This window comes from Phasianus colchicus, chromosome 19, assembly GCF_987193195.1.
Source record: "Phasianus colchicus chromosome 19, bPhaCol1.hap1.1, whole genome shotgun sequence".
NCBI classification, from domain to species: Eukaryota; Metazoa; Chordata; class Aves; order Galliformes; family Phasianidae; genus Phasianus; species Phasianus colchicus.
In genome coordinates, this window is record NC_143454.1 from 8006749 (window position 1) to 8027790 (window position 21042).

The 21042-nt window shown below is 45.3% G+C and overlaps 1 protein-coding gene across 1 annotated transcript in view; it reads right to left on the reverse strand.

Annotated features, from left to right (window-relative positions):
* The window catches only part of FNBP1 (formin binding protein 1), an 84044-nt gene extending 65307 nt beyond the window's left edge, over positions 1–18737 (reverse strand). The window contains exon 1 of the mRNA XM_090121288.1: positions 18462–18737. Within this exon, the coding sequence (XP_089977414.1) occupies positions 18462–18485 (24 nt within the window). The 5' untranslated portion in view covers positions 18486–18737. The remainder of the gene's footprint in view (positions 1–18461) is intronic.
* Positions 18738–21042: the final 2305 nt, after the last annotated feature.

Here is a 21042-nt window from a genome sequence, read left to right on the forward strand (position 1 = left end):
TCGGAAATGAACCTTCTAGTTTTCTTCGAATACAGAAAACCTAAGGCTCAAAAACATTTGCATCATTTGGCCGCGGTGCTTTTCATAGATGCTCATGCTGCTACAGCAATTCATTTCCCTCAAATAAGTTTATACATTTTGAGGTTTGAGGCACTGCATGAGTTCGCCACAATGAGAACCATCTGTCACAAAGAGACCACTCGGCAATGAACACTTCTCTTCAAGCACACAATTCCACTTATAAAACACACACAAGAAATCCCAGAATGGGACAGAGTTTTGTTTCAAAATACATTATAATGTGCAAATTACAACCCAGAATATAAGAAAGCTCTTAAAGATCAAAATAATAATACCTCAACTATTGCAAGAAGTAAGGTCAGGAATACCAACTATATTTAAAGACTGTAGTTCAACTTTTTTCTGTATGTGTTCAGCTACTTACACTGCAGATAAGCATGCATGTGCTGCTTTTCCTTTTGGTGGTACCAACTTCAGTTGGCTTATTTCTCATAAACACGCAAGAAAAACAGCAGAACTAAGACTTTTAAATCCAAATAGGTTTCTTCACTCATTAGCTAAGCAAAGCCTAAGTAAAGACTGATTACAATTAAGTCCTACTGAGGCCCAGAGAGATGATGCATCTCTATCATTAGCATTAATGATACCCACAGAACTCATTTAAAAAACAGAGAGACAAAACAAACAACGCTAACCTCTTCCTTCTGCTTGTCCTGAGGGAAGAGGACTGGGACAAGGTCTGCATTTTTGCTGACAGTATCCAGAGCAGCAGACTGAGAGCAGCACCGACCCACGGGGATCCGTCCCTCTGTGTGTGTTATAAACAAGAGCTTGGATAACAGGCAGATTCTGGTGCGCATCCCCTGCTGCTGGGCCGGCATAAATCACGGGCTGCAGACCCGAGCTGCCTCCCTCAGGAGTTGCAGCATGGTAACAAAGCTAAATATATGCTGCTGTTGTTCCAGGAAGGTTTTTCAGTTGACAGCGTTGCAACTTTTCACTCTTCCTCAGCACCATCCCACTTCCCCGATTTAACACTGCCATTCTTTTATTCTGAAGTTATTTGAACAAAGGCACTGCTAGAAGTAACTCCCAGTAAATCTCCTGGTGCCTGCCTGTATCTCTGGATTAACTGTTGACTGATTTTCATCCTCTTTTTTTCCATTCCACGAATCCCTTCCTCAATAATACCAGCTGTTAAAATAAAGCCCAACCAGATCTCCTGCCCACACAGCTTTCCCTTTGGGCACTTGTGTGCTAATTATGAAGAACAAACCATACAGCACTGCTGCCCATTGCAGGGGGGACTACAATAGAAAAGCAAACAAGGAGGCTGATGCATTAAAAAAAAAAAAAGACAGAGGCCACCATGCCCTCTGACAGCAAATTACACACAGTTACAACATTAGGCTCTTATCCACAGGAACAACACTTTGACTTGGAGAGGTATTTTAGGGAAAATAACCAACTTTTGTAAGCCAGTGGCACAGCAGCTCATCGCATGCAGTATCCAAGCAGCTCTGTGGATCCCCAAGGCAGGAGATTTGGTGTTACCCAGCCTGTGTAAGGATAAAGCTGGGACCCTGAGCTTCGATCCCATTCTGTTTGTTGTCTTTGGAACAGTTACATTTGGGCAGCCTGTTTTTGTTTTCTTTTAATAAAATAACCGCTTCCAACAACAAGAGTGAATTTTAAGCTTCGAAAATTAAAAGCCCTGGGTGTCTCTACCTAAATATGGCCCACGTGGGCTACGTATAAAGAAGAAAGCAATGTCTGGTACATTCCATCTCTGATCTCCTCATCTCCATTAAATAATTCAGCTGTCACGTGGAGAAATGAGCATCTGTCTTGTCCCTTTTTTACACAGTTTCTAATGTACCAAAGAAATTTTCTATTATCTACTGTATTTTTAATGGAACAGAAGGGCCTTTTCCCCTCTTTGCCTCCTCCTCTGGCTGCAGAGCACTCAGAGCTGACCGTGGGTCTCACTGTAAGCACAGTGCTTATGGGATGCGTACACTGCAGCTCAGAAAAGGATGCTGTAAAGGTGCTGGCACTTTGCACTGCTGGAGGTTGCCACCCCGAATCATTAAATCCTTTCTATGATTTTTCTTCTGTTTAAATTGGAGCAATGAAGATACTTAAGATCAAAAAATAAGGCCCCTTTAAATCACATCCACAGCCCTTCTCTAATGCTGTAATTAAAAGGGAAAATCTCAAAACGAACTGCTTCCTCCTCTCTTTTCCAAATTAAATGGACCCCACAGCTGACAAAGACTGAAGTACTCCTTTTCAGATGAGGTTCAAAAAAGCATTTAATATCTTAAATACCACAACGTTACAAATGCAGTCCTCGATCCATCAAGGGCCACTTCACACTCAGGACCAAATAAGATTACTGCTCTGCCTCAAGTATTCCTATCTGCCCCTGCATTCCACTGACAACCCAGAAATGAGGTCTGGTGCTTCTGTTCTGACCCAAGGAATAGTTTGCATCCAGAGCAGAAGACTTCTCTATTTGCTTATTTCAGAAATTCATATGACTCAGGAAATCTAATGCACTTAGTAGAATGACACTTCCCCTTTCTGCAGGAGATTCTGAGTATAAGGCATTTAAAATATGTCTGCAAAGCTGCACGTAAAGCCAACTTAAATCTTACACACAAAATTGATCACTTCAAAATTGGGGTTTGCTACACGGTTTTTCTTCAATACAATAAGACCCAGTGCTTTCTGCAGCTGTGAAATTGGCAACCAAGGCATTCAGCTAACATCCTGCCTATTACCTATTACTTATCTCAGCTTCTGGGTGATGAACTCTTCAGATCAGGGACAAACTGGATGTGCAAACTCTACACTGCTTCCTTTTGTCTGTATTTCAACAGCAGCATCATTGCAGGCTGATCCTACCTGCATAAAATACTCAAACTCAGCTGAATCCTGAGCTGCCTCTCCTTCCCTCCCCTGCAAAAGACGAGACCACAGAATCCATTTAAGTCTGACAGCCTAAATCATGGCCAAACCCACACTCATGTGGCAACTGTGCTGCTCGTGCATCTCAGCAGGAATCAAACATCGACCTGCGCATCACAACATCCACTGCAATCAGGAAACAGATATCCTCTGTAAGTGACAGCACCTTTTCCTCGGGAGAGGGAGCCCACATGCTCACTTGTGTTCTTTATTCCTTTACGCTCACCTTCAGACATGGTACAACTCGCTTTCATTACGTGAGCTCACGTCAAAGTCTGAACCTGAAGAAAAGTCATCACTGTTTAAAGCATCTCTGAGCTACACAGGGTCCCCCTGGGCCCCCAGCAGAAGGCTCTCTCAGTAACAAGATCCCAGCAAAAGCTAAATGAACGCACTAAAGTAGGTGGAATAAAGAGGGGGAAATATTGTGTAAAACGCCAACCCGTCAAAAGCACACAAGGCATTCGTTCAGTAGTGAAAACCAGTAACGTAAGGAGGCGAATTGCCAAACGAGCACCAATTAAATTGCATTCTGCAACACAAAGGAAAGTTCTCCCACGTACATTTCAGGTTCACAGGCGATAGGGCAGCATGCACATGGCCGAGCTGCAGCCCTATGAGGAGCGTGCCTGAGCCACTGAGCTGCCCTGGGATCTGCAAGGGGCACAAGACAGTCACAAGCATCTGACGAGGTAAAAGCAGCTCCATCACACAGACACTCAAAAAAAAACCCTGTTCATGCAGAGAGATTTTTTGTTAGCTAGGAAAATATAAACGTCCCCTATCCATAAAGCATGACGCCGATAAAACATACAGAACTCCAACACAATCATCTCTCTCATCCACACGTGGGAAATGCTCAGTGAGTTGGCATGAAAGAAGCAGTAGCAGCGAAGTTCCCACAGCTCTGGCAGCAGCCCCTGCACACAAGGGGCCGGCACAGGGGCATGGGGACAAACCAGAGGCACGCGGGGAGCCGCAGCCCAGCCAGCATGCCCACAGCGTGTGTGCAGCAGGGCCAGGCTGGGAGCCCTGCTGGACAAAGCTCCAGTTCAGCACACTAACCAACAGAAACTAAAATTACAGTTTCTAGAAAGTAAGTAGGGCGTCTGGTGTCCCTACAAACCTAGCCTGGCTTTCTACAAAACCTCCAAAGCCAGACAGAACACTTTATGGAAACAGACCAACAATTAGGTTCTCTTTTGACCAATATGACCTGGAAGCCTAAGCATCACGAACAGATAACATTTCATTTCAAGTAATCCAGCATTTTTTGATCCTTTAAATGCAAACTGCTTCCCTCAGCAGGGCCATTCCATTCACATCCTGCACAGGCAAGTCTAGCCGTGTTAAAGGGGGTCATTCAGTTTGCTTGAAACAACAATCTCATGTCCTTGGGTTCAAGAAAAAGAAGTGGATATTTTAGAATATATGCTATATGATAATGTGACACCACGATTGAGGTTTTGAACCTTTATAACGCTTCATTAAGCACACATCCTCACAACCCTAATGGGAATTACATCAGGAAGAACCTCCCTGTTAATCTAGCTTCTAAGACAGACATGAAACAAAAGCACCGGCCAAATTACAACAGTGCTTATTGGAGCACAGATTAAAAGCCACTCGGCTGTCACACCAGCCTGACTGCTTCCTGTCCCCCACAGCCCATCCAGTGTCACCCATCTGCCTCCATCCACTTGCACTGAAAGAATGGGCAGCACCGGGTGCTTTAACCCCCTTCTCAAACAGACAGTTGTGACAGCTCCATCTTTTTGGGGTGAGAAGAGGGGTGTTGGTAAATTACGTAAAGGAAAAACGAGATAACAGTTCAGTTTCCTACCAGTTCCACTCCAGTATTAAATACCAACTCACAAACCTCAAATGGCACAATGGAAAGCACACATCAAAGCAGCAGGCTGACTGCATCCAGCTCATTAACATCACCTGAACGTAAAGACAACTGCTCTGTCTGCATCAATCCTTGAACTAACTGTGAGATTAAATGCTTATTAAACAATGCAATAAATGTATCCCTGGCCATTTACATAAAAGCATTAATATGAGCCTTGTATAATAAGGAGCTAAATCAGAGCAGAATGAAACTGCAAGGCCATTAATACTACCAGGAAAAGGTTCTTACTAACTTTGCTAAGCTCAGAATGCAAAACATTTTTCAAATACAGATCTTGACATTCTTTATAAAGCTAGTAAGGCTACAGCAGGCAGAAAAGAATGTAAAACTCTCTTTTAAGTAGTTTAGAACCAACAAAGCTCCTGGTATTTTAGTGACACTGCGGACTCTTGTAACACTGAGGGCATTTAGAAGTGCTAGCAAATTAATATGCTGCACCAATTCATTTGGTGAACAATCTCATTCAGATCTTAAGCTGCTTGTCCTGTGTTCTGAATGTGTTAGCAGGCTGAAAAATCTGAGGTGCCAAAGATATTTTCTGAAAGAGTGCTACAGTTTTTTTCCAGCACGCAGCAACTTGCTGTGCTTGGAGCTGGGGCGATGATAGAAAGCATCCTATCACAAAGATGAGCACAGAGCCCCCCACGTAACAGTGGTGTTATTAATTGAGGAACACAGACTGTGGATCAATGTTATTAAAGCTGTCATAATCGAAGTAACAGAAAGCTGCCAAGTGCCAGTATTTCAGCACAGCATGTTATACAGGAGTACCCCTCCATAAAGTGCTTTACTGAGGTCGTGTCACACAAAGGCGTGCTGTGCACAGAGCACATGTAGGGAAGTTCTGCCTGCTTCCACTCTTCTGATGTTCTTGGAAGATCAGCTACAAGACTGCCACAACAAAAAAACAAACAGAGGGAATGCTTACATTATAACGTGCTGGCTGGGCTGTCCTATCATAGCAATAACAAACTGTGGAGTATCCAGGAGGATGGCGAGCACAGCGCTGTTCCTTTCTGCCTCTGTTGTGGGAGGAAATGAACTGTCTGCTTTGCTTCAAAGGATTCTTCAGTAAGAATCATGGAGCAAAAAAAACCAACCCTACAAGTTGTACACATCTTAGAGCCATGCAGGACACAAAGCAGTGTTCTGGTGATGTCCACATGTGGGTTTACACCATAACTGCCTACAAAGAGGGATGAAGCTGTTTCCTGCTGCCCGCTGTTTTGGAGGCATCTCAATTAATTATTTAAAGAATAATTAGCACCATGAAAGAAAAGAAAACATGAATTCTGTTCTTTTTGAACAGGGATATGTGAATAACACCCACACTCAACTTTACAAGCCTCGAGTAGGAGACTTTCAAGGAGATTCCATTAAATATTGATGTAGCTATATATATATATATATTTAAATGACTATTTATTTGAAAGCAATTAATTAGCCTATCGGAAAAATAATTCTTTGAAACACAGCTGAGACAGTTTTTTTTTTGAGTATTCAGTGAACACAGCCATTCCAGCAAAGATCATCTATTTTGGGTATCTATTAGCACACCGTAATGATTTTCAATACAAGACAATAAAAATAGCTAGCTTTAATTTTCATCTAAGAACAATAACTAACTTACAATGTGAAAACAAAAGAAACCTCTCTTAACAGAAGTAGATGCAAGAGAAAAATGGTTCTTTGCTTCCCAGGCAGGGAGAGACAGGAGGTGGGACAGATTGCAGACCTGTGTGCCAGCTCCGCGTCCTTCCACGCCGTGCACTGCATCCTTCCAACCCTGCTCACCTTTAATGCACATCACACACCTGCAAGGCAGGGCCCGCAGATGCTTGGATTGCACAGCAGGGATAGGATTTCCAGTCACAATGGCTACAACATCAGCTGCCATGTTCATTAAACAAAGTGGGACTTCTGGAACAGCACAGCACTTCGAGCAGTCGCTCATTCAAACGGAAGGCAGCAGGTGACAGTGATGCAGCGGGTGTGCTTTTGTGAGTTCTTTTTCACATCAAACAAGGACATCAGCAGTTCCTGCATAAGAAGTCTCCCCAAATTGATCCTAAGCAACTGGTAGCATCTTAGGATCAGCAAGTCTCCTTCCAGTGCTTTAGAGCCTTATTTAGAGTATATTATTTCAACTTCTGTGACAGCTGGCGTATTCTATTCACCTTGCCTTCCTTTGCAAAGCATGGTACTTCATGACCCTGACTTTCAAACCTGCACTGTTATCACACTACACTTTTGTCAACATTCTTGGAAACATACCTTCCAAATTCCGAAGTACACGGTGACTCGATTAATCTTATGAGTAATGCAAGAGAAACACAGGAAAAATAGCATCTATCAGAAGAAGTAATCTACTCACAGAAGAAAAAGATGCACAGGGAGACGACAGAACATAACGAGATAGGAACAGAACAACTGGTACTGCTTCAGAACATCAGAAAAGAGAAAATCTACCAGAACTCAAGACTGAAATCTTACACAACTGCACATAGAACTGGACAACAGTTATAGAAGGGATACTAGAGACAAAAATGCTTCAGAAAAACATGCCTGAAATGAGAGCTGCGGTTCTGAACATTGCCCTGCCTTGCACAGGCACTGATGCAAACAGTGACAGATGTTCAGAGAACAGAGTCAGCGATACTAAACTAAGCATGATGTTCTGCATTTCTTATTAACCTCCAAAAAAAGGCACTGACCAACAATGCAAACAGACAACGGGTGCATAAATAAAAAGACCAGGCATTTAGCTCCTATCTGTGCTCATGTAATTGAAGTTACAGGAGTAACTTCCTTGTCTGGGCTGAAGGAAATCCTCATAGGCATGCTTTCCTTACTTCAGCTTTCATCCCCTACCTTTCAAAGCCATTTTGTCTGTTGAACTGAAAAGCACAAGAGCATAGAAGAAACGCCCTTGGCTGCAGAACAACCTCCTGCCCAACCTTCCCCTGCATGGATTAGAGCAACAGGTCTTCCTACAGCAACTGGAGCTTCTGGGCACAATTCCCTGAACGTCCCATGATTGTCTACCTATTTTGTAACACAGATAGTCCATTTGCTTGATGAACAGTTGAATCATCTAAAAAATATGGGAGGATATTGACTTGAATCTATTAGATGTTTTATCTGTTAAGCAGGGAAAGAAAGCTTGGCCTCTGAACCAGACTGATGCAGGAATGGTTGGGGAGAGGAGGAAAATGAATCCATGCTTACCTACGTACAGAGTGGATGAGGGAAAGAAAGGAATCTTCTCACAATTTGAGAACATCCTTTCCCACTGGGAAGGCAAAGAGCAAATCCAGGCACCACTTTCCACTTCTTTGAAAGCTACAGCTCTGGTTCACCTGAAACTGTTAAGCGTTCATTTCCCCACAGATCTCAGTGTTTAAACCTAAATAGTGGAGCACTGGCTGCAAAATGGGCCTTGAACAGTAGGACCAAAGAAGTTGATGTTATGGAGATGCTTCACAGAGCATCTCCAAACCTGCAACTCAATGGAAGACCAATACACGTCTATAAGAAAAGAGCATCTGCCAACTTCCACTGAGAGCTTCCTGCTGCATTCACAGAGTCAATGAAAATACTGAAACCTCTGTCAAGTCCTCAGCACCTCTGGATGCATTTGTTCTTTTATGGGAAAGATCTCAATATGCTGTAGGATGGAAAATTAACGTTTACCTAATTTGATGTGCAGACTGAGATAGAATGAGACAAAGTCAGTAAGAAAAGAGGAAGACAGAAGAAGTGTCATGTGGTCTACACCCCCCCCTCCTTTTATTGTTGTTTGAGCTCTCATGTATAGAAATGACACTCATAATTACTAGTTTGTTCATTCAACAAGGTTACTCACACATTATAGTTAATTCTTACTTACAAACACTTAATATACAGAATAAAACTCAGTCATATTATTTCATTCCTCCTCCAAGCTAATGACAGCATTTCCAGAAAAGCTGAATGCACTCGTGACATTTTTATCCTCAAGAGACTCGTGTAATTGTAGACTCCATAAATGCACACAAGTAAACATCATCTTCAAATGCTGCAAAATTAAGACAAATACAATATGGATTGGAACAGATAGGGATAAGTAGCAACTGTTGAAAAATAAGCAAGGAAAGAAATCCCAGCACAATATTTCCTTGCTTTAAGATGCTTAATTCTATTAATTTAAGATCTGTTTGTGACCACATCTATTTTTGGAATGACTATGGAACACATACAAAAAGGAGACAATGAATAGAGCTATGTAGTTCATGGATTTTTTTTTTTTTCCCCCTTTTCTTCCCTAAGAGAATCTGAGCATTAAGCACAGCAGCACACAAAGGAAACGTATCAGTTCTCTTCTTTAAGGGTGATTTGTGCCTGCGGCTTTTTTGTTTTGGGTTCATTTTCTGATTATTTTCAAAATTCTCCTTATCCCAGAAAGCTTCTCCAAGTGCATTAGGGCTTACACACGAGTCCCAGACTGTTTAATTTAGCCCTAATACCTTGAGGAAGCTTCAGAATGGATTGTTGCTATTCTGATTAAGGAATCAATCTCACCCCCTGCTGGGAAGGTTGGATGAACGCCTTGCCCCCAGAGGGAAATCAATATTGCTCCACTGGCCAGCAGCTTCCAAACACTGCATGCTCCAATGTGTTCTGGAGAAAGAATTCTGATTTTAAAGTAGTGCTCTGAATTTCCACTATTTTGACACTTGGAAAAAAACAAACAAGAACCAGAACTCTTGGCCCTTTGAGAAGCAGGGGCTGTAGCTCTTCACTGCCTCATCAATATTCCAGGTTTGTTTTGTTCCTAGAGATTAACCCCCAAACAAACCACAAAAGATAACTACACCAAGCCAACAGCAGGTCTGATGCTTAAGTCAACGTGAACATGTATGTATACATTGCATATGGTTCCCATGCATATAAAGGAAAAGTCTGCTGACCTTGTGTGAATGCAGCACACAGCTCTGACACGTCCTTCCCAACCATGGAGTGTTTCAAATAACTGCTAATAACCAGGAGAAACATATTTGTATTGTTTAGCCTAGAAAAGGGTTTTGTTGGCTGCAACAATTCAACACACTCCCACAACCACTAATGGCTGGCACTATTATACACAAGCTTTCTACTCCAGACTAGGTATTTTCAAAGAGCATCAATAATCCAGCCTCCAAAATTCCCTAAATTAGGTGTGTGCGTTTCACATCAGCACATTTCTTGCAAAAATTGTCTCCTTATAATAATTACAGCTTTCCTATTTCAAGATAATTTCACAGCAGTCACGCTGAAGCTCTGAGAAAGGAGCTTTCAACAATTTCATATATAATACTGCTATTAGGATGACGCAGACAAGGATCAGAGCAGAAGCCAAAGTGGGAAAAGGGGAACAGCCTGCAGTTATGCAGAAGAGGAGGTGCAGAGGCACCCAGTGCTGCACCAGCAATGGATTTATGCTTCCAGGCTCGTTTGCTGGGCTGCTTCACCGCGTCTCAGAAGCATTATTTTGTCTTTAAATAGCTAGGTTTCAACCCTATACCCCCCATTCCAAAAATAAGGCTGTAAATCCCCAGGGTGTTGATTTAAATAGGAGCCGAGTCACACGTATCATGTGATGCACATTCTCACTACCTAAAGGACAGGCTGGTGTGTTTGCCCAGCACGCAGTTCTGGTGTTCAGGTAAAGCACACACCTGTACTCGGTGACTGTCCTCCAACAGAACCCTCCATAGCCCTTATGATCAGCTGCTGGCACGAAGAGTAGCACTGAAATTGCTAGCCCATACGTACACTGCTGAAATAAGGGTTGGTTGGTGGTTTGTTGATTTTTTTTTTTTTTTTTTTTGCATATGAAAAACTGAAGTAAAGCTTTGCTACACTGTTTTGCAATGTTTCTATGTTAAGAACATACGCCAGAAAGCATCTGCTGTGAAAAATGGATGTTTCACAGATTGGGGTTGTAAGGAAATAAAGGCTCCCGACCAGCACACAAATCTCTGCCCTCGCCCTTCTTGTTATGCCTTTTGTGACAGCACACGGGCAAAATACCTCTGCCTGTTCCACTGGGAGGCAGGCAGGGAGGTGAAAAGGCATTTGTGCAGCACTCTATCACCAGTCAGTTTGTCCACCGCCAGTTTTCCTTTTCCTTCACCAAAATCTCAGCTGCGCGTTCTTAATGAATGCCACTCCTATAAGCCCCCCACATTTGAGAGATCAGCAGTCCTCAGGAGGGCAAGAAATATTTCCCTTCCTCATTTCACTTTTGTCTGTGCAAACACACACGCATTCACTCACTGCTGCGTGTCGATCATTTTTTCTTCTTGTAAACACAGCAGAAGTGCATTCAAGCAGAATTTTCTGCGTAAGAGAAAAACATCGTGCAGTGAAAAATGTTATCTGAAAGTATTATAAACCAATTTGCCAGACAATTCCTCAGAGCTCTCTGCACAGAAATGGATGAAAACCAGCAGTGCACAGGGTTCTGTTCTCCCATTCAGCTCTCACTCAGGTATTCCTGCACAGTGAGTAAAGATGCAAAATGCAACCACAGAAATCAGCGTGCAGACGTTCAAACCAGTATGTCAACTCCTGAAACACTGCATGGAAAAAGCCACATGAAAGCAGTAACGCTGCGAAACCAAACATGCAAAAACAGCTGCCAGGTTTCTTCACTACTCTTTTTTATTTCTCATCTTCTGTTTATCCTTTGCCCCATTCCTTCCTTCCCATTCCTTTATCCCAATTCCAACGTGTTCTTGATTTGCCATTCCTAACACATCGCTCTCATTGCAACTTGCTGGCAGACAGGGTGTGCAATCTCAGCTAGCATTTCAAGTCCCACCCAGAGTCCAACCCTACTATCCCCACATACTCATTAGGTAAATTATCTCCTGATTAGTCTTCTGGCTAAAATTCCCTTTTCCTCCTGAGCTCGTTCCTGCTATTTCTTTTTCCCTGTTAGCCCCAGCTCTCTCATCCTCCCCAAGCTCACAATCACGACCAAGCATATCACCAATTCAAATTGCCTCTCCTCAACCAACCCCACTCTCAGCACCCTTGGCACATTACTTCACTGACCCAAACAGCCCCTAAGCAAGCAGCTGCAGGTTCCTGTTATTAGTTCTCAGGCAGAGCTCCACACCTCCTTCCCCACCAACCACATTGAGGAGCTTCCTCTCTGTTCACAGCACCTCTTCCTCACCCTTGAACACAGCAAGACACACACACTCCCATTCTGCTCAGCTCCCACACTGCTGTGATGGCTGTTAGTGAGGAAGCCCTACCTGGCCAGCTGGAGCCTTGCAGTGACACAGCGCAGCCACGCTTTCAGTTCCCTTTTGCTCCTTGCTGCAGCCCACCATCTCCCAGCTCACTGATGCAGGCTGTTCTCCCACAGCTGCCTTTGCTCTGGGAGGAGAGGCCGGGGGCACTCAGCTGTTGATCAGACCGTGGCATTGCCCTGTCCTGCACAGAGCACTCCCAAGCCAAAACGCGCTCAGGCACACAGCATCTTCTGATGCCTTCAGCACTGATTCCTTCACCCAGCACTTGCAAAGTGGCATTCTCCAAAACCTGCACGTTTGCCTAATTTGGGCAGATTTGCTCAATATCAGAAGGCACATCTCTGTTCAAGAGCTATTATCTGCCAAATTTCTAATCCTTCCTCCAATGGATAGGAACAATACAGCTTTCCAGTACTGAAGAGGTGTTGCACTTACTATGGGCAGTACACCAGCCCTATTAACAACTGAAGAACCCTGGCTAATCTAGATACAAGGAATGCAAGGCAGGCATAGAGCAAACTACAGTCTGAGCATGCCAGCTTTATGCAGCAGAAAATAGAAGACCTCAACAGAAAATAAAATAAAAATAAAAAGAGCTACCAACTGTCTAAGACGGGTGCTGAGAGAAAACTCTTCTGCAAGACAAACGTCCTCCTATCACCTAGATAATAATCCCTCATTTCACATCCACAGACAGTGCAATGAAAGTAAAATTCTCCTCTCCAAAATGAATAATTCATGAGACAAATTGTAGCTGCTGTTCAAAGGAGAAATGGCAAACACTACCCATGTCCCTTACCTTCGGGCACAGAGCAGCACTCACATCCACCTCACCAAGAGGGAAGAATTTAAGGACTTTATTTTTTGTTTTTTGGGTACCGAGCAGAAACGTTTGAATACTTAACACCAAATGGCCAGACAACGTGTACTTGCAATAAGAAGTTATTTCCAAGACAGCAACACCAATAAACCACTACAGCATTTCTTTAGGATGGCAGGCTGCCTGCAGGACTCGAAGCTCACAGGGGATCACTTTTACACCAGGCATCAGTGGCCACGACTCCATTTCAAGATTCATTCCTTCCCTCAGTTTCTAAGGGTGGTTGGGAGATTGCTGCTGTTCTCTTGGATATTTCTGCAACAGGTTGCGTCTTCCCCACATGAAAGAGGACAGCACTGCAATAAAGCTGCTTCTGTTAGCTTTGCAACATGCATGGCTGCTTCAGCAATGAACCCTGAATAATCAGCATTTCCTTCCTACACCTTAACTGCATTGCTCTACACTACAAGTAATCTAGAAACCCCATCTAGACATGCACACTACTTTTTCTCCATTTTCCATTTCAGAGCCAAAGCCATCGCTTGCAAAGAAGAACAAAGACTGCAGTATGTCAGGAGACAACAGTGTTTTTCCTCTCACCAACCTAACTAGCTCAGTGCTAAAGTAAAAAGTGTGAAAAAGCAGAGTTGCCAGAGATGGAAGGAAGTAGAGATGTTTCATCTGAGAAATGTAAGGTTACGTTGAAGGGGGAAGTTATTTTAAAATATTTATATGAACGCTAAGGAAACACAACAGAGCATTGGATTTGGGTAGCTGGATCAGATTCAACTTATAAGTAATGTCAGAAGCATGATTTCAGACAGGATGAAAGTGAGTTTCCAAAAATTCATTAGCAGGTTACCTTTCCAGCAATCAACAACAAAAGCAATAAAGTGCATTATTATGTTCCAGTCCAGCAGCGGCTCCTACTCTCATATGGAGCATGGCTTTTGAAATCCTGCTTTAAAGGAATGTTTCACAACATGAGTAACACTAATGAGCTGCGAGGAGTCCAGAAAAACATTGTCTCATCTCTGCTGCCTTCCCACATGGTTGAAGAGAGCGGGGGACCTTGGGTGGCTGTGCTGCAAGCGGAAAGATTCAGTGACTAGAAGGGGAAAGAAGGAACAACAAAAAGAGGTATTCTGCAGCCTTGACTCATGCTGAAGGATTGTAAATCTGTTCCTTAATGAATAGATAGAAAATATGAGAAGAGGCAGTGGCAGAATTACAGCAATCCTTTCTTAAAGGAAAGCAGAATTGTAAATGAAATTACTCAGATATTCACACGTCCAAGACCCAGTAAGTTCCTCAGGAACCCAAACAGAGCTGCTCTACTCACAGTGCCTGGAAGCCCAAATTATAAACATGATGATTTTACACTTACCTCATTTTTTTTTTTTAACCTATTTACTTTCAGGGTGCCCTATGCTGTCACCCAGCCATTTCTGCAGGTGAAATTCAGCCTCTTCCAACTGTAAGATGTTTTAATTAACATGTTGCTAAATAGGAAAAAAAAATATGTCTACTGAAATGCTAAGAGAGCAAGGAGACACGAAGTTTCTGCCTCTGGTTGTCTGAATGATGTCAAATACGTTGTAACAGTCAGCTCACAACAAAACTCACTGCTCAGGAAAGCATTGGCCACCGCCACAGATCTTCCACCTGGCCAACAACCCATCCAGCAGCCTTCCAAGGGTAGCTCTATGGCCTTCTGAAGAAAACTCTCAGATGTCAGAGACAATCAGCGATTCAGCAGGCAGTAATACTCCTTGTCCTATCACTTCGGATGCTTTTCCTTTCTCTCAGAGAGAATCAAGGGTTAACAGCCAAACCCAAGAGCTCTGGTAGTCAGGGGACCACGAGACAGATTTTCATTTTCTGCTCCCAACTATGTGGGTGTTTGCAATGAAACTAGATTTAGGGGAAGAAAAAGTTAATAGCTCAAACACAGATCCAGCTCCGCAGAGCCTCTTATAGGGAACGTGCTGACAAGAGCAGAGCCTTCATTTAAAATTTAAGATGACGTTTGACTGCAGTGCCCAGACAGCTACTTTGTGATGCCATCGAGGTCACAACCCTAAGAACTCCAGACAGATTCAGAATGTGACTCATCACTATAAGCATCACCTACGTGCTATAAATATTACAATGCCACTAGAGAACAATACTACATTCAGTGAAAATTCAGGATCACAGCTGCTGAAACACAAACGCTGCCGATGCAAGGACTCAGAGTGGGAATGATCCATCAGTTCCACGCAGGAAACATTGAGTTCTCAGAGCTGCACCTCTGTTTTATTGTCTGACAAGGAGGAATAGCTCACAAAAACAGGGTCTGCAGGAATCCACTTCTTTGCATCCATACCACGAATGAAAGTGTTACTATTAACGTGGAAAAGAACATCATTTTCTAAGCCGTAAATAGTTTAGAGACAATCCACATTTGGAAGTGGAATGACTTTGGACAGCAAATGCACAAGCTGTAATTTTTTTCCTTACTGAAGCATACTGGAACAGTGCAAACAAAAGGCACATTCCCCAAAGTACCCATCATGTGAGGAGTTGGCCAACACTGCTCCTTGCGCAAGGACAGCAAATTCAGCCCTTTGCAAACAGAAATACTCACCTTCTCCGGACTGAAAGGACAGTGACAGCTGTCAGCAGACACCCAGCCACACAAAGGTCAAGGAAAACCAATTCAATCACATCCCCCCCACTTAACCTTTTATTATTATTATTATTAGCTTTATATTGGACGTAGAGGAAAGGGGGAAGGAACCCATCACCTTACAGCATCTGCATCTCTGAAACGCTCATAGCAAAAAGGATGAGCATTCCCACATTTAACGACATCACTGCCTGCACTTGCTGTGCTGTGACAGCACTCAGAGGAGCCACAGGTTCTCCTGCACCACTTCAGCACAAATTTACCTGTACCTCCTCTACATTCTAAACTGCACCAAAACTTATCATCAAGAAACTTAATTCCCTCCAACTCACAGCCACAGCTCTTCCCACTCGAGACAAGGAGCGAAGCACTGAGGTTAGCTGTAACTTGCTATGTATTTCCTACCACTCGCTTCATCCCACAGGAAAGAACCCTGCTGGGAAGTCCAGGAGAATACAGCAGCACTTCACTAGCTAAAGCACCCTCCAGAGTAGCTGCGTGTGGCATTCTGCTATCCATGTTCTTCCTCAGTACCTAAGAAGAGGGAGAAAGATCTGAGAATGCTTTCAGAGCCTGCTGACCCCAAAGTGCAGCTAACTGAAGCTACAAGTTGCATCTACATACCCACCCATACATAATCCCTACTTGCCATGTTAACATAAACATTTAGAAGACACCGTAAATTACAAGAACCAAACACAAAACCAGTCTTCCAACCCCCAGCTGTCAGCCCTTAAAGCTACTCTTGAACTGGAGCAGAAAACAAAAGGTTTCAGTCCCATGACCATACTCTGCCCTTCGCCCACCACTCCTCCCCCTGGATTCCAGATGTTTTCAGTGCAATGGGCAGAAAGCTGTGCAGGCTCTGGGCACACCGAGCAGCACAGCAGCTCCAGCCACTGCCACACACACACAGACAACTCAGGCTGTTATATGAGACCTTCAGGTTCTGCTCTGTGACACCCGACTGCTCAGAGGCCACAGATGATCTCATCATCCTGAGCATTTATCCTCACACTGGATCCAAATGCTGCCCTGGTACCTCTAATAATTCTGCTGGTTATAGGTGAAGCTCATAAATGAAACTCAGCACAGAAGTCTAGAGTCGAATGAAATAGGATTAGGAATTTTGCAATACAATTTGCAACCCGGAGAAACAAAATATCCTCGCAACACAGCGCAGGGCTACAGCACTCCCTTGGGAGTGACTTACATTTTGCCAAACGGATTTTACTGCTTCTGAGGTTTCTTTCTGCAAGCAGCTTCCCAATGCTTTCCCCCATAGGAACAAACAGAAATCCACGCACGTTAACATTCTACCTTCTCTAAAGAGCAACCTTGATTTTGCTTCTCCTTTGTTACACTGCAGGAGCAACCCATGAGCATGTGCTCAGCCTGGTAGATGGGCACCTTACCTTGCAACACAACTCTGGTGAAACAACACCAACCCACCTGCAGACATTAAGTTTCTAAACGACAATTAGAAACACCTGTTACCACCCCAACTTCCACTCCATCAAACGGCCACAGCAAATCCTACACCAGTCACACCCTACAATGGGCATTTTTAATTCATGACACCTGTTTGAACAACTATCACATGACTACTTAAAACAAATACTAAGTTTTAAGGCTAATAGAAAACCAATTTTGTTTAAGAAGCACCAACCAAAGGTGGTGGTGTGTATTAAATCCAAGCTGGTTGTGTGGTCCCTTTCCCCAGGAAAGAGGGGGGGGACTCAGAGAGGGATGCTAACATTCTGCCCCAGATACCCACAGCTCTGGAAAGCGATTCATTGACAAAGCTCAGCCCAACATAGCACACAACGACTCCTGCCAGCGTGGTATCCAGCCTCACAGCACCTGGTTGCTGTGTTTTCCTCCTCACTAACCTGCTACACTTCCCAAGCTATACTGAGGACACAAGAAACGTTGGTGCCGAAGATGGCAAAGACAGGATTTCACCGGTAAAACTTTAGGAAAAAGGAAATCGTTCCAAACACACAACCGCACACAGCTGCAGGGATCGCAGTGAGCCTCGCACAAGCACCTCTTTCCTCGATCTGGTGCAGAAACATCTCAGAAGGCGAAAGCAGGAGCTAAGCCCACCTCGAGAGCCCCACGTTTATTCTCCTGCATCGAAACGATTCCAGCGAGTCGCTCGGACTGCTTAAGCTCCCCACAAAGCGCGCAGGGCTCAGAAAGCAATGCCAGCCGCAGAGCTGCTTACAGAAACGAATCAAAGCAGCATCGCTACGGCTCTCCATCATTCCGTAGCACCACGGACGAACACGGGACGACCCTCAGCACCCCGCGCTCAGGTCGCTATTTCTAACTGCACCACCGCAACGCCGCAGCGAAGCGGGACGCTCGTTTAACTGCCCGGCCGAGCGGGCAGGGCTGCGATTAGCACGGATAACACAGCCGTGCCTACAGACGGCCCAAAAGCGGGTCCCGCAGCGCCATGGCGGTTCGCCCCGCTGCCAAACATGGCTGCACCGCGTCCTCTTTGTGACCGAGCCCGCATTTCCCCTCCGCCTCTCCCAGCTCCCGTCCGCGCGCAGCCCGGCGCCGAGCCCGGCATCACCGCTCCGCTCCCTGCGTTCCGCCCCGCGCCGCCGCTCCCTCCCGAAGCCGGACCCACCTCCGAACCACGCACACACCGAAAAATAAAGCAGCCCGACCGTCCTCCGCTCCGCAGGGCGGCTCCGCGCCCGGCGCTCGCTCGTTTGATCGGTCATTCCGGCGCGCTCCCCGCCCGCCCCCCCGGCTCACCCACAGCTCCGTGCCCCAGCTCATGGCTCCGCCGGCGCCGAGCGGAGGGCGGGCGGGGGTCGCTGCCCCTCAGCGAGGCTTCCTTCCCTTTCTCTCCCCGCACGCGAAGAACCGGCTCGGATCCCGGCGTCGACGGCGAGGACGAAAAGCGGGACGGGCGCAAAGCGGGACGGGCGCTGCTCACCGCCGCTCCCGCCTCATCGCGCCGCAAAATGGCCCGAGCGGCGCCGCGCGGAGAGGCGGCGGCGAAGCGGGGCGGGCGGGGGGGAGCGCTTGACAGCTCTGGCGCACCGCGCACGCGCGTCCCGCGGCGGTTAAAAGGGGGGGCGAGGAGAGCACCGCGCATGCGCGGCCGGCGGTTGCGCGCCCCCGCGTCTTCTGAGAACGGCGGGAGCGCGCCGCCCCCCGCCGGGCACCGCGAGTCGGCGGGCGCTCCTTGCCCCGCAGCGGCGTGCCGCCCTGCCGCGTTTCTCACAATAAGAAGCGCGGGTTTTGTTATTTAACTTTCAAGCAAACGTTTCCGTGTCGGAGATTTGCGCGGGGGCAGCCGCCCCGATGAATAAGGCAGCCCACACCCTGCAGGAGGGGCGTCTTCCGTCCCCCCGCTCCCCGACCCGCACTGAGAAGCGGCGGTTCCGCCTCCGCCAGCAGCACGGGAGCAGGACAGCAATGGAGGGACCTGCGCGCAGCCCGACGCGGGGCACGGCAGCGGTCACGCAGGCCTTGCAGATATCAGCTCGTTTCCTTGCTGGAGAAATAAGATTTTGTGCTCATCTTTGCGACAGCTGCGTCACCTAATCTGATTTTATGCTTCTGCTTTTCGGCTACAAGGAAGGAATCCAAAGGTCTTTTCACCTGTCTTTGCTGCATCTCTGTAAACCCCAACCCCCCTTTGTATACGTGAATAAATGTGCTTTGCCCTTTTTGCACCCGAGGAGGACAGAATCTGCTCACACAGGGCTGGGATCCTTCTGATAACTGCACGCATTGCCTCCCCCGGATTCATGCACTTACTGGATAGCACGTGGATATCAGTCCGCATGAGGAAAAAAAAAAAACAATAGAAGGATAACAGAAGCGATTCCAACATTTGGAACAACGGTGAAGATGAGCACGATGCTAACGGTGCAACTGCATTTCGTTTTAGCCGCGTTGGTTTGAACGCGAGAGGAGTTCTAGCACCCTTGAAGCGAGGCTCAGAGCACTGCTTTTGTTCACCATTAAACGTTAACATCTTTAAAGTCTACATCACAGCTAAGAGACGCTGATCACCTCATTTCACAGAATACTTCTTCCTGCTGTTGCCAACGTATTTGAATATCTCAGCCTGCCTGAAGCACAACTGCAGCATCCCAAGGGCTTCTACATCCACAGTAGAAGGATACCAGGAGCTGCTGTCCTCCCTTAGCCTTACGTCCACCCAGAACACATTACAAAACCGGAGAACATCATTGCATCACAGCTGTTTGAGACCTTAATCCATAAATACTTGAACAAAAAGGACGCAGAGTCCAAGCGCAAAGCAGCGCTGGTATCATCTGAGGCAAATTTGCAGTGGAATTTCCTTTTGCACAAAGACCTGGGAGGGGAACAAGGCAAACCTGTTACACCAGCACGGGCAGGGAAACCTGTCCCCACTGAAAGACAAAAAACACAAAGCTGGTTATTGAAAGGTACAGGCCAGAAATGCAAGTTCTGCATTAGGATGGCACATCAGAATCAATACCACCAAAACCTGTGGATAAATTAGTAAGATTCGTGTGGATGGGGCTCAAGGGAAAAACTAAGTAAGCTGCATTCCAGATATTTCTGGTAGATTTTTTCCCCTCCCATCTTTGTTATTTAGTCTGAAGCTCTCCAAGACAGAGACTGCCACTTACATCACTGCTTTGTTTGTGCAGTGCTCAAAACAGAGAGCCTGCAGCTTGATTCGTCCTTAATTACTAATGTAATTAACAACGATGGGAGCATTAAGAGCCCTCTGTACTACAGCATGATGTGAGAAGGCTTAGCAGCCTCAAAAGAACAGTTCAAAATAACACTTAGAAAACCGATTATTTACTCTCCATTATTACCTAATTTACACAATGCAAGGCAGAGCAATACAGAAACCAGTCGGAGTTTTCCCCTGGCTGCACTAAGAACAAAACCATTCAGATCTGTTATCTGGATACAGGCATATTCCCGTAAATTCTGTGCTTATATCTGTTACTGTGATTCAGAGCATTCCTCACACCAGATCCCAAGCCCAAATAATTTCTTTAACAAAAGCCAAACAAAAAAAACAACTTCAAAACAGCTACCTTCCAAATCAGTCAGCAACCAAGAAAGGTAAAACAAACCCCTCAACCACAGTTTAACCTGTGTTTCCTCGCACAAATCAAGGAAAATCACAGAAAAGTACAAGTATTTCTAACTTCCAGAACATAAAAGGAAGGGGACCCACCTTTCCCCCCCCCATGGTTATCATCCCTGCAGCTGCTTCCCTTTTATTTTTACAATTCTACCTAGACCATCCACATCCAAGACACGTAATGGAGATGTTGCTTATAACCTCTCGTACACTGGAACCGAAACAGCA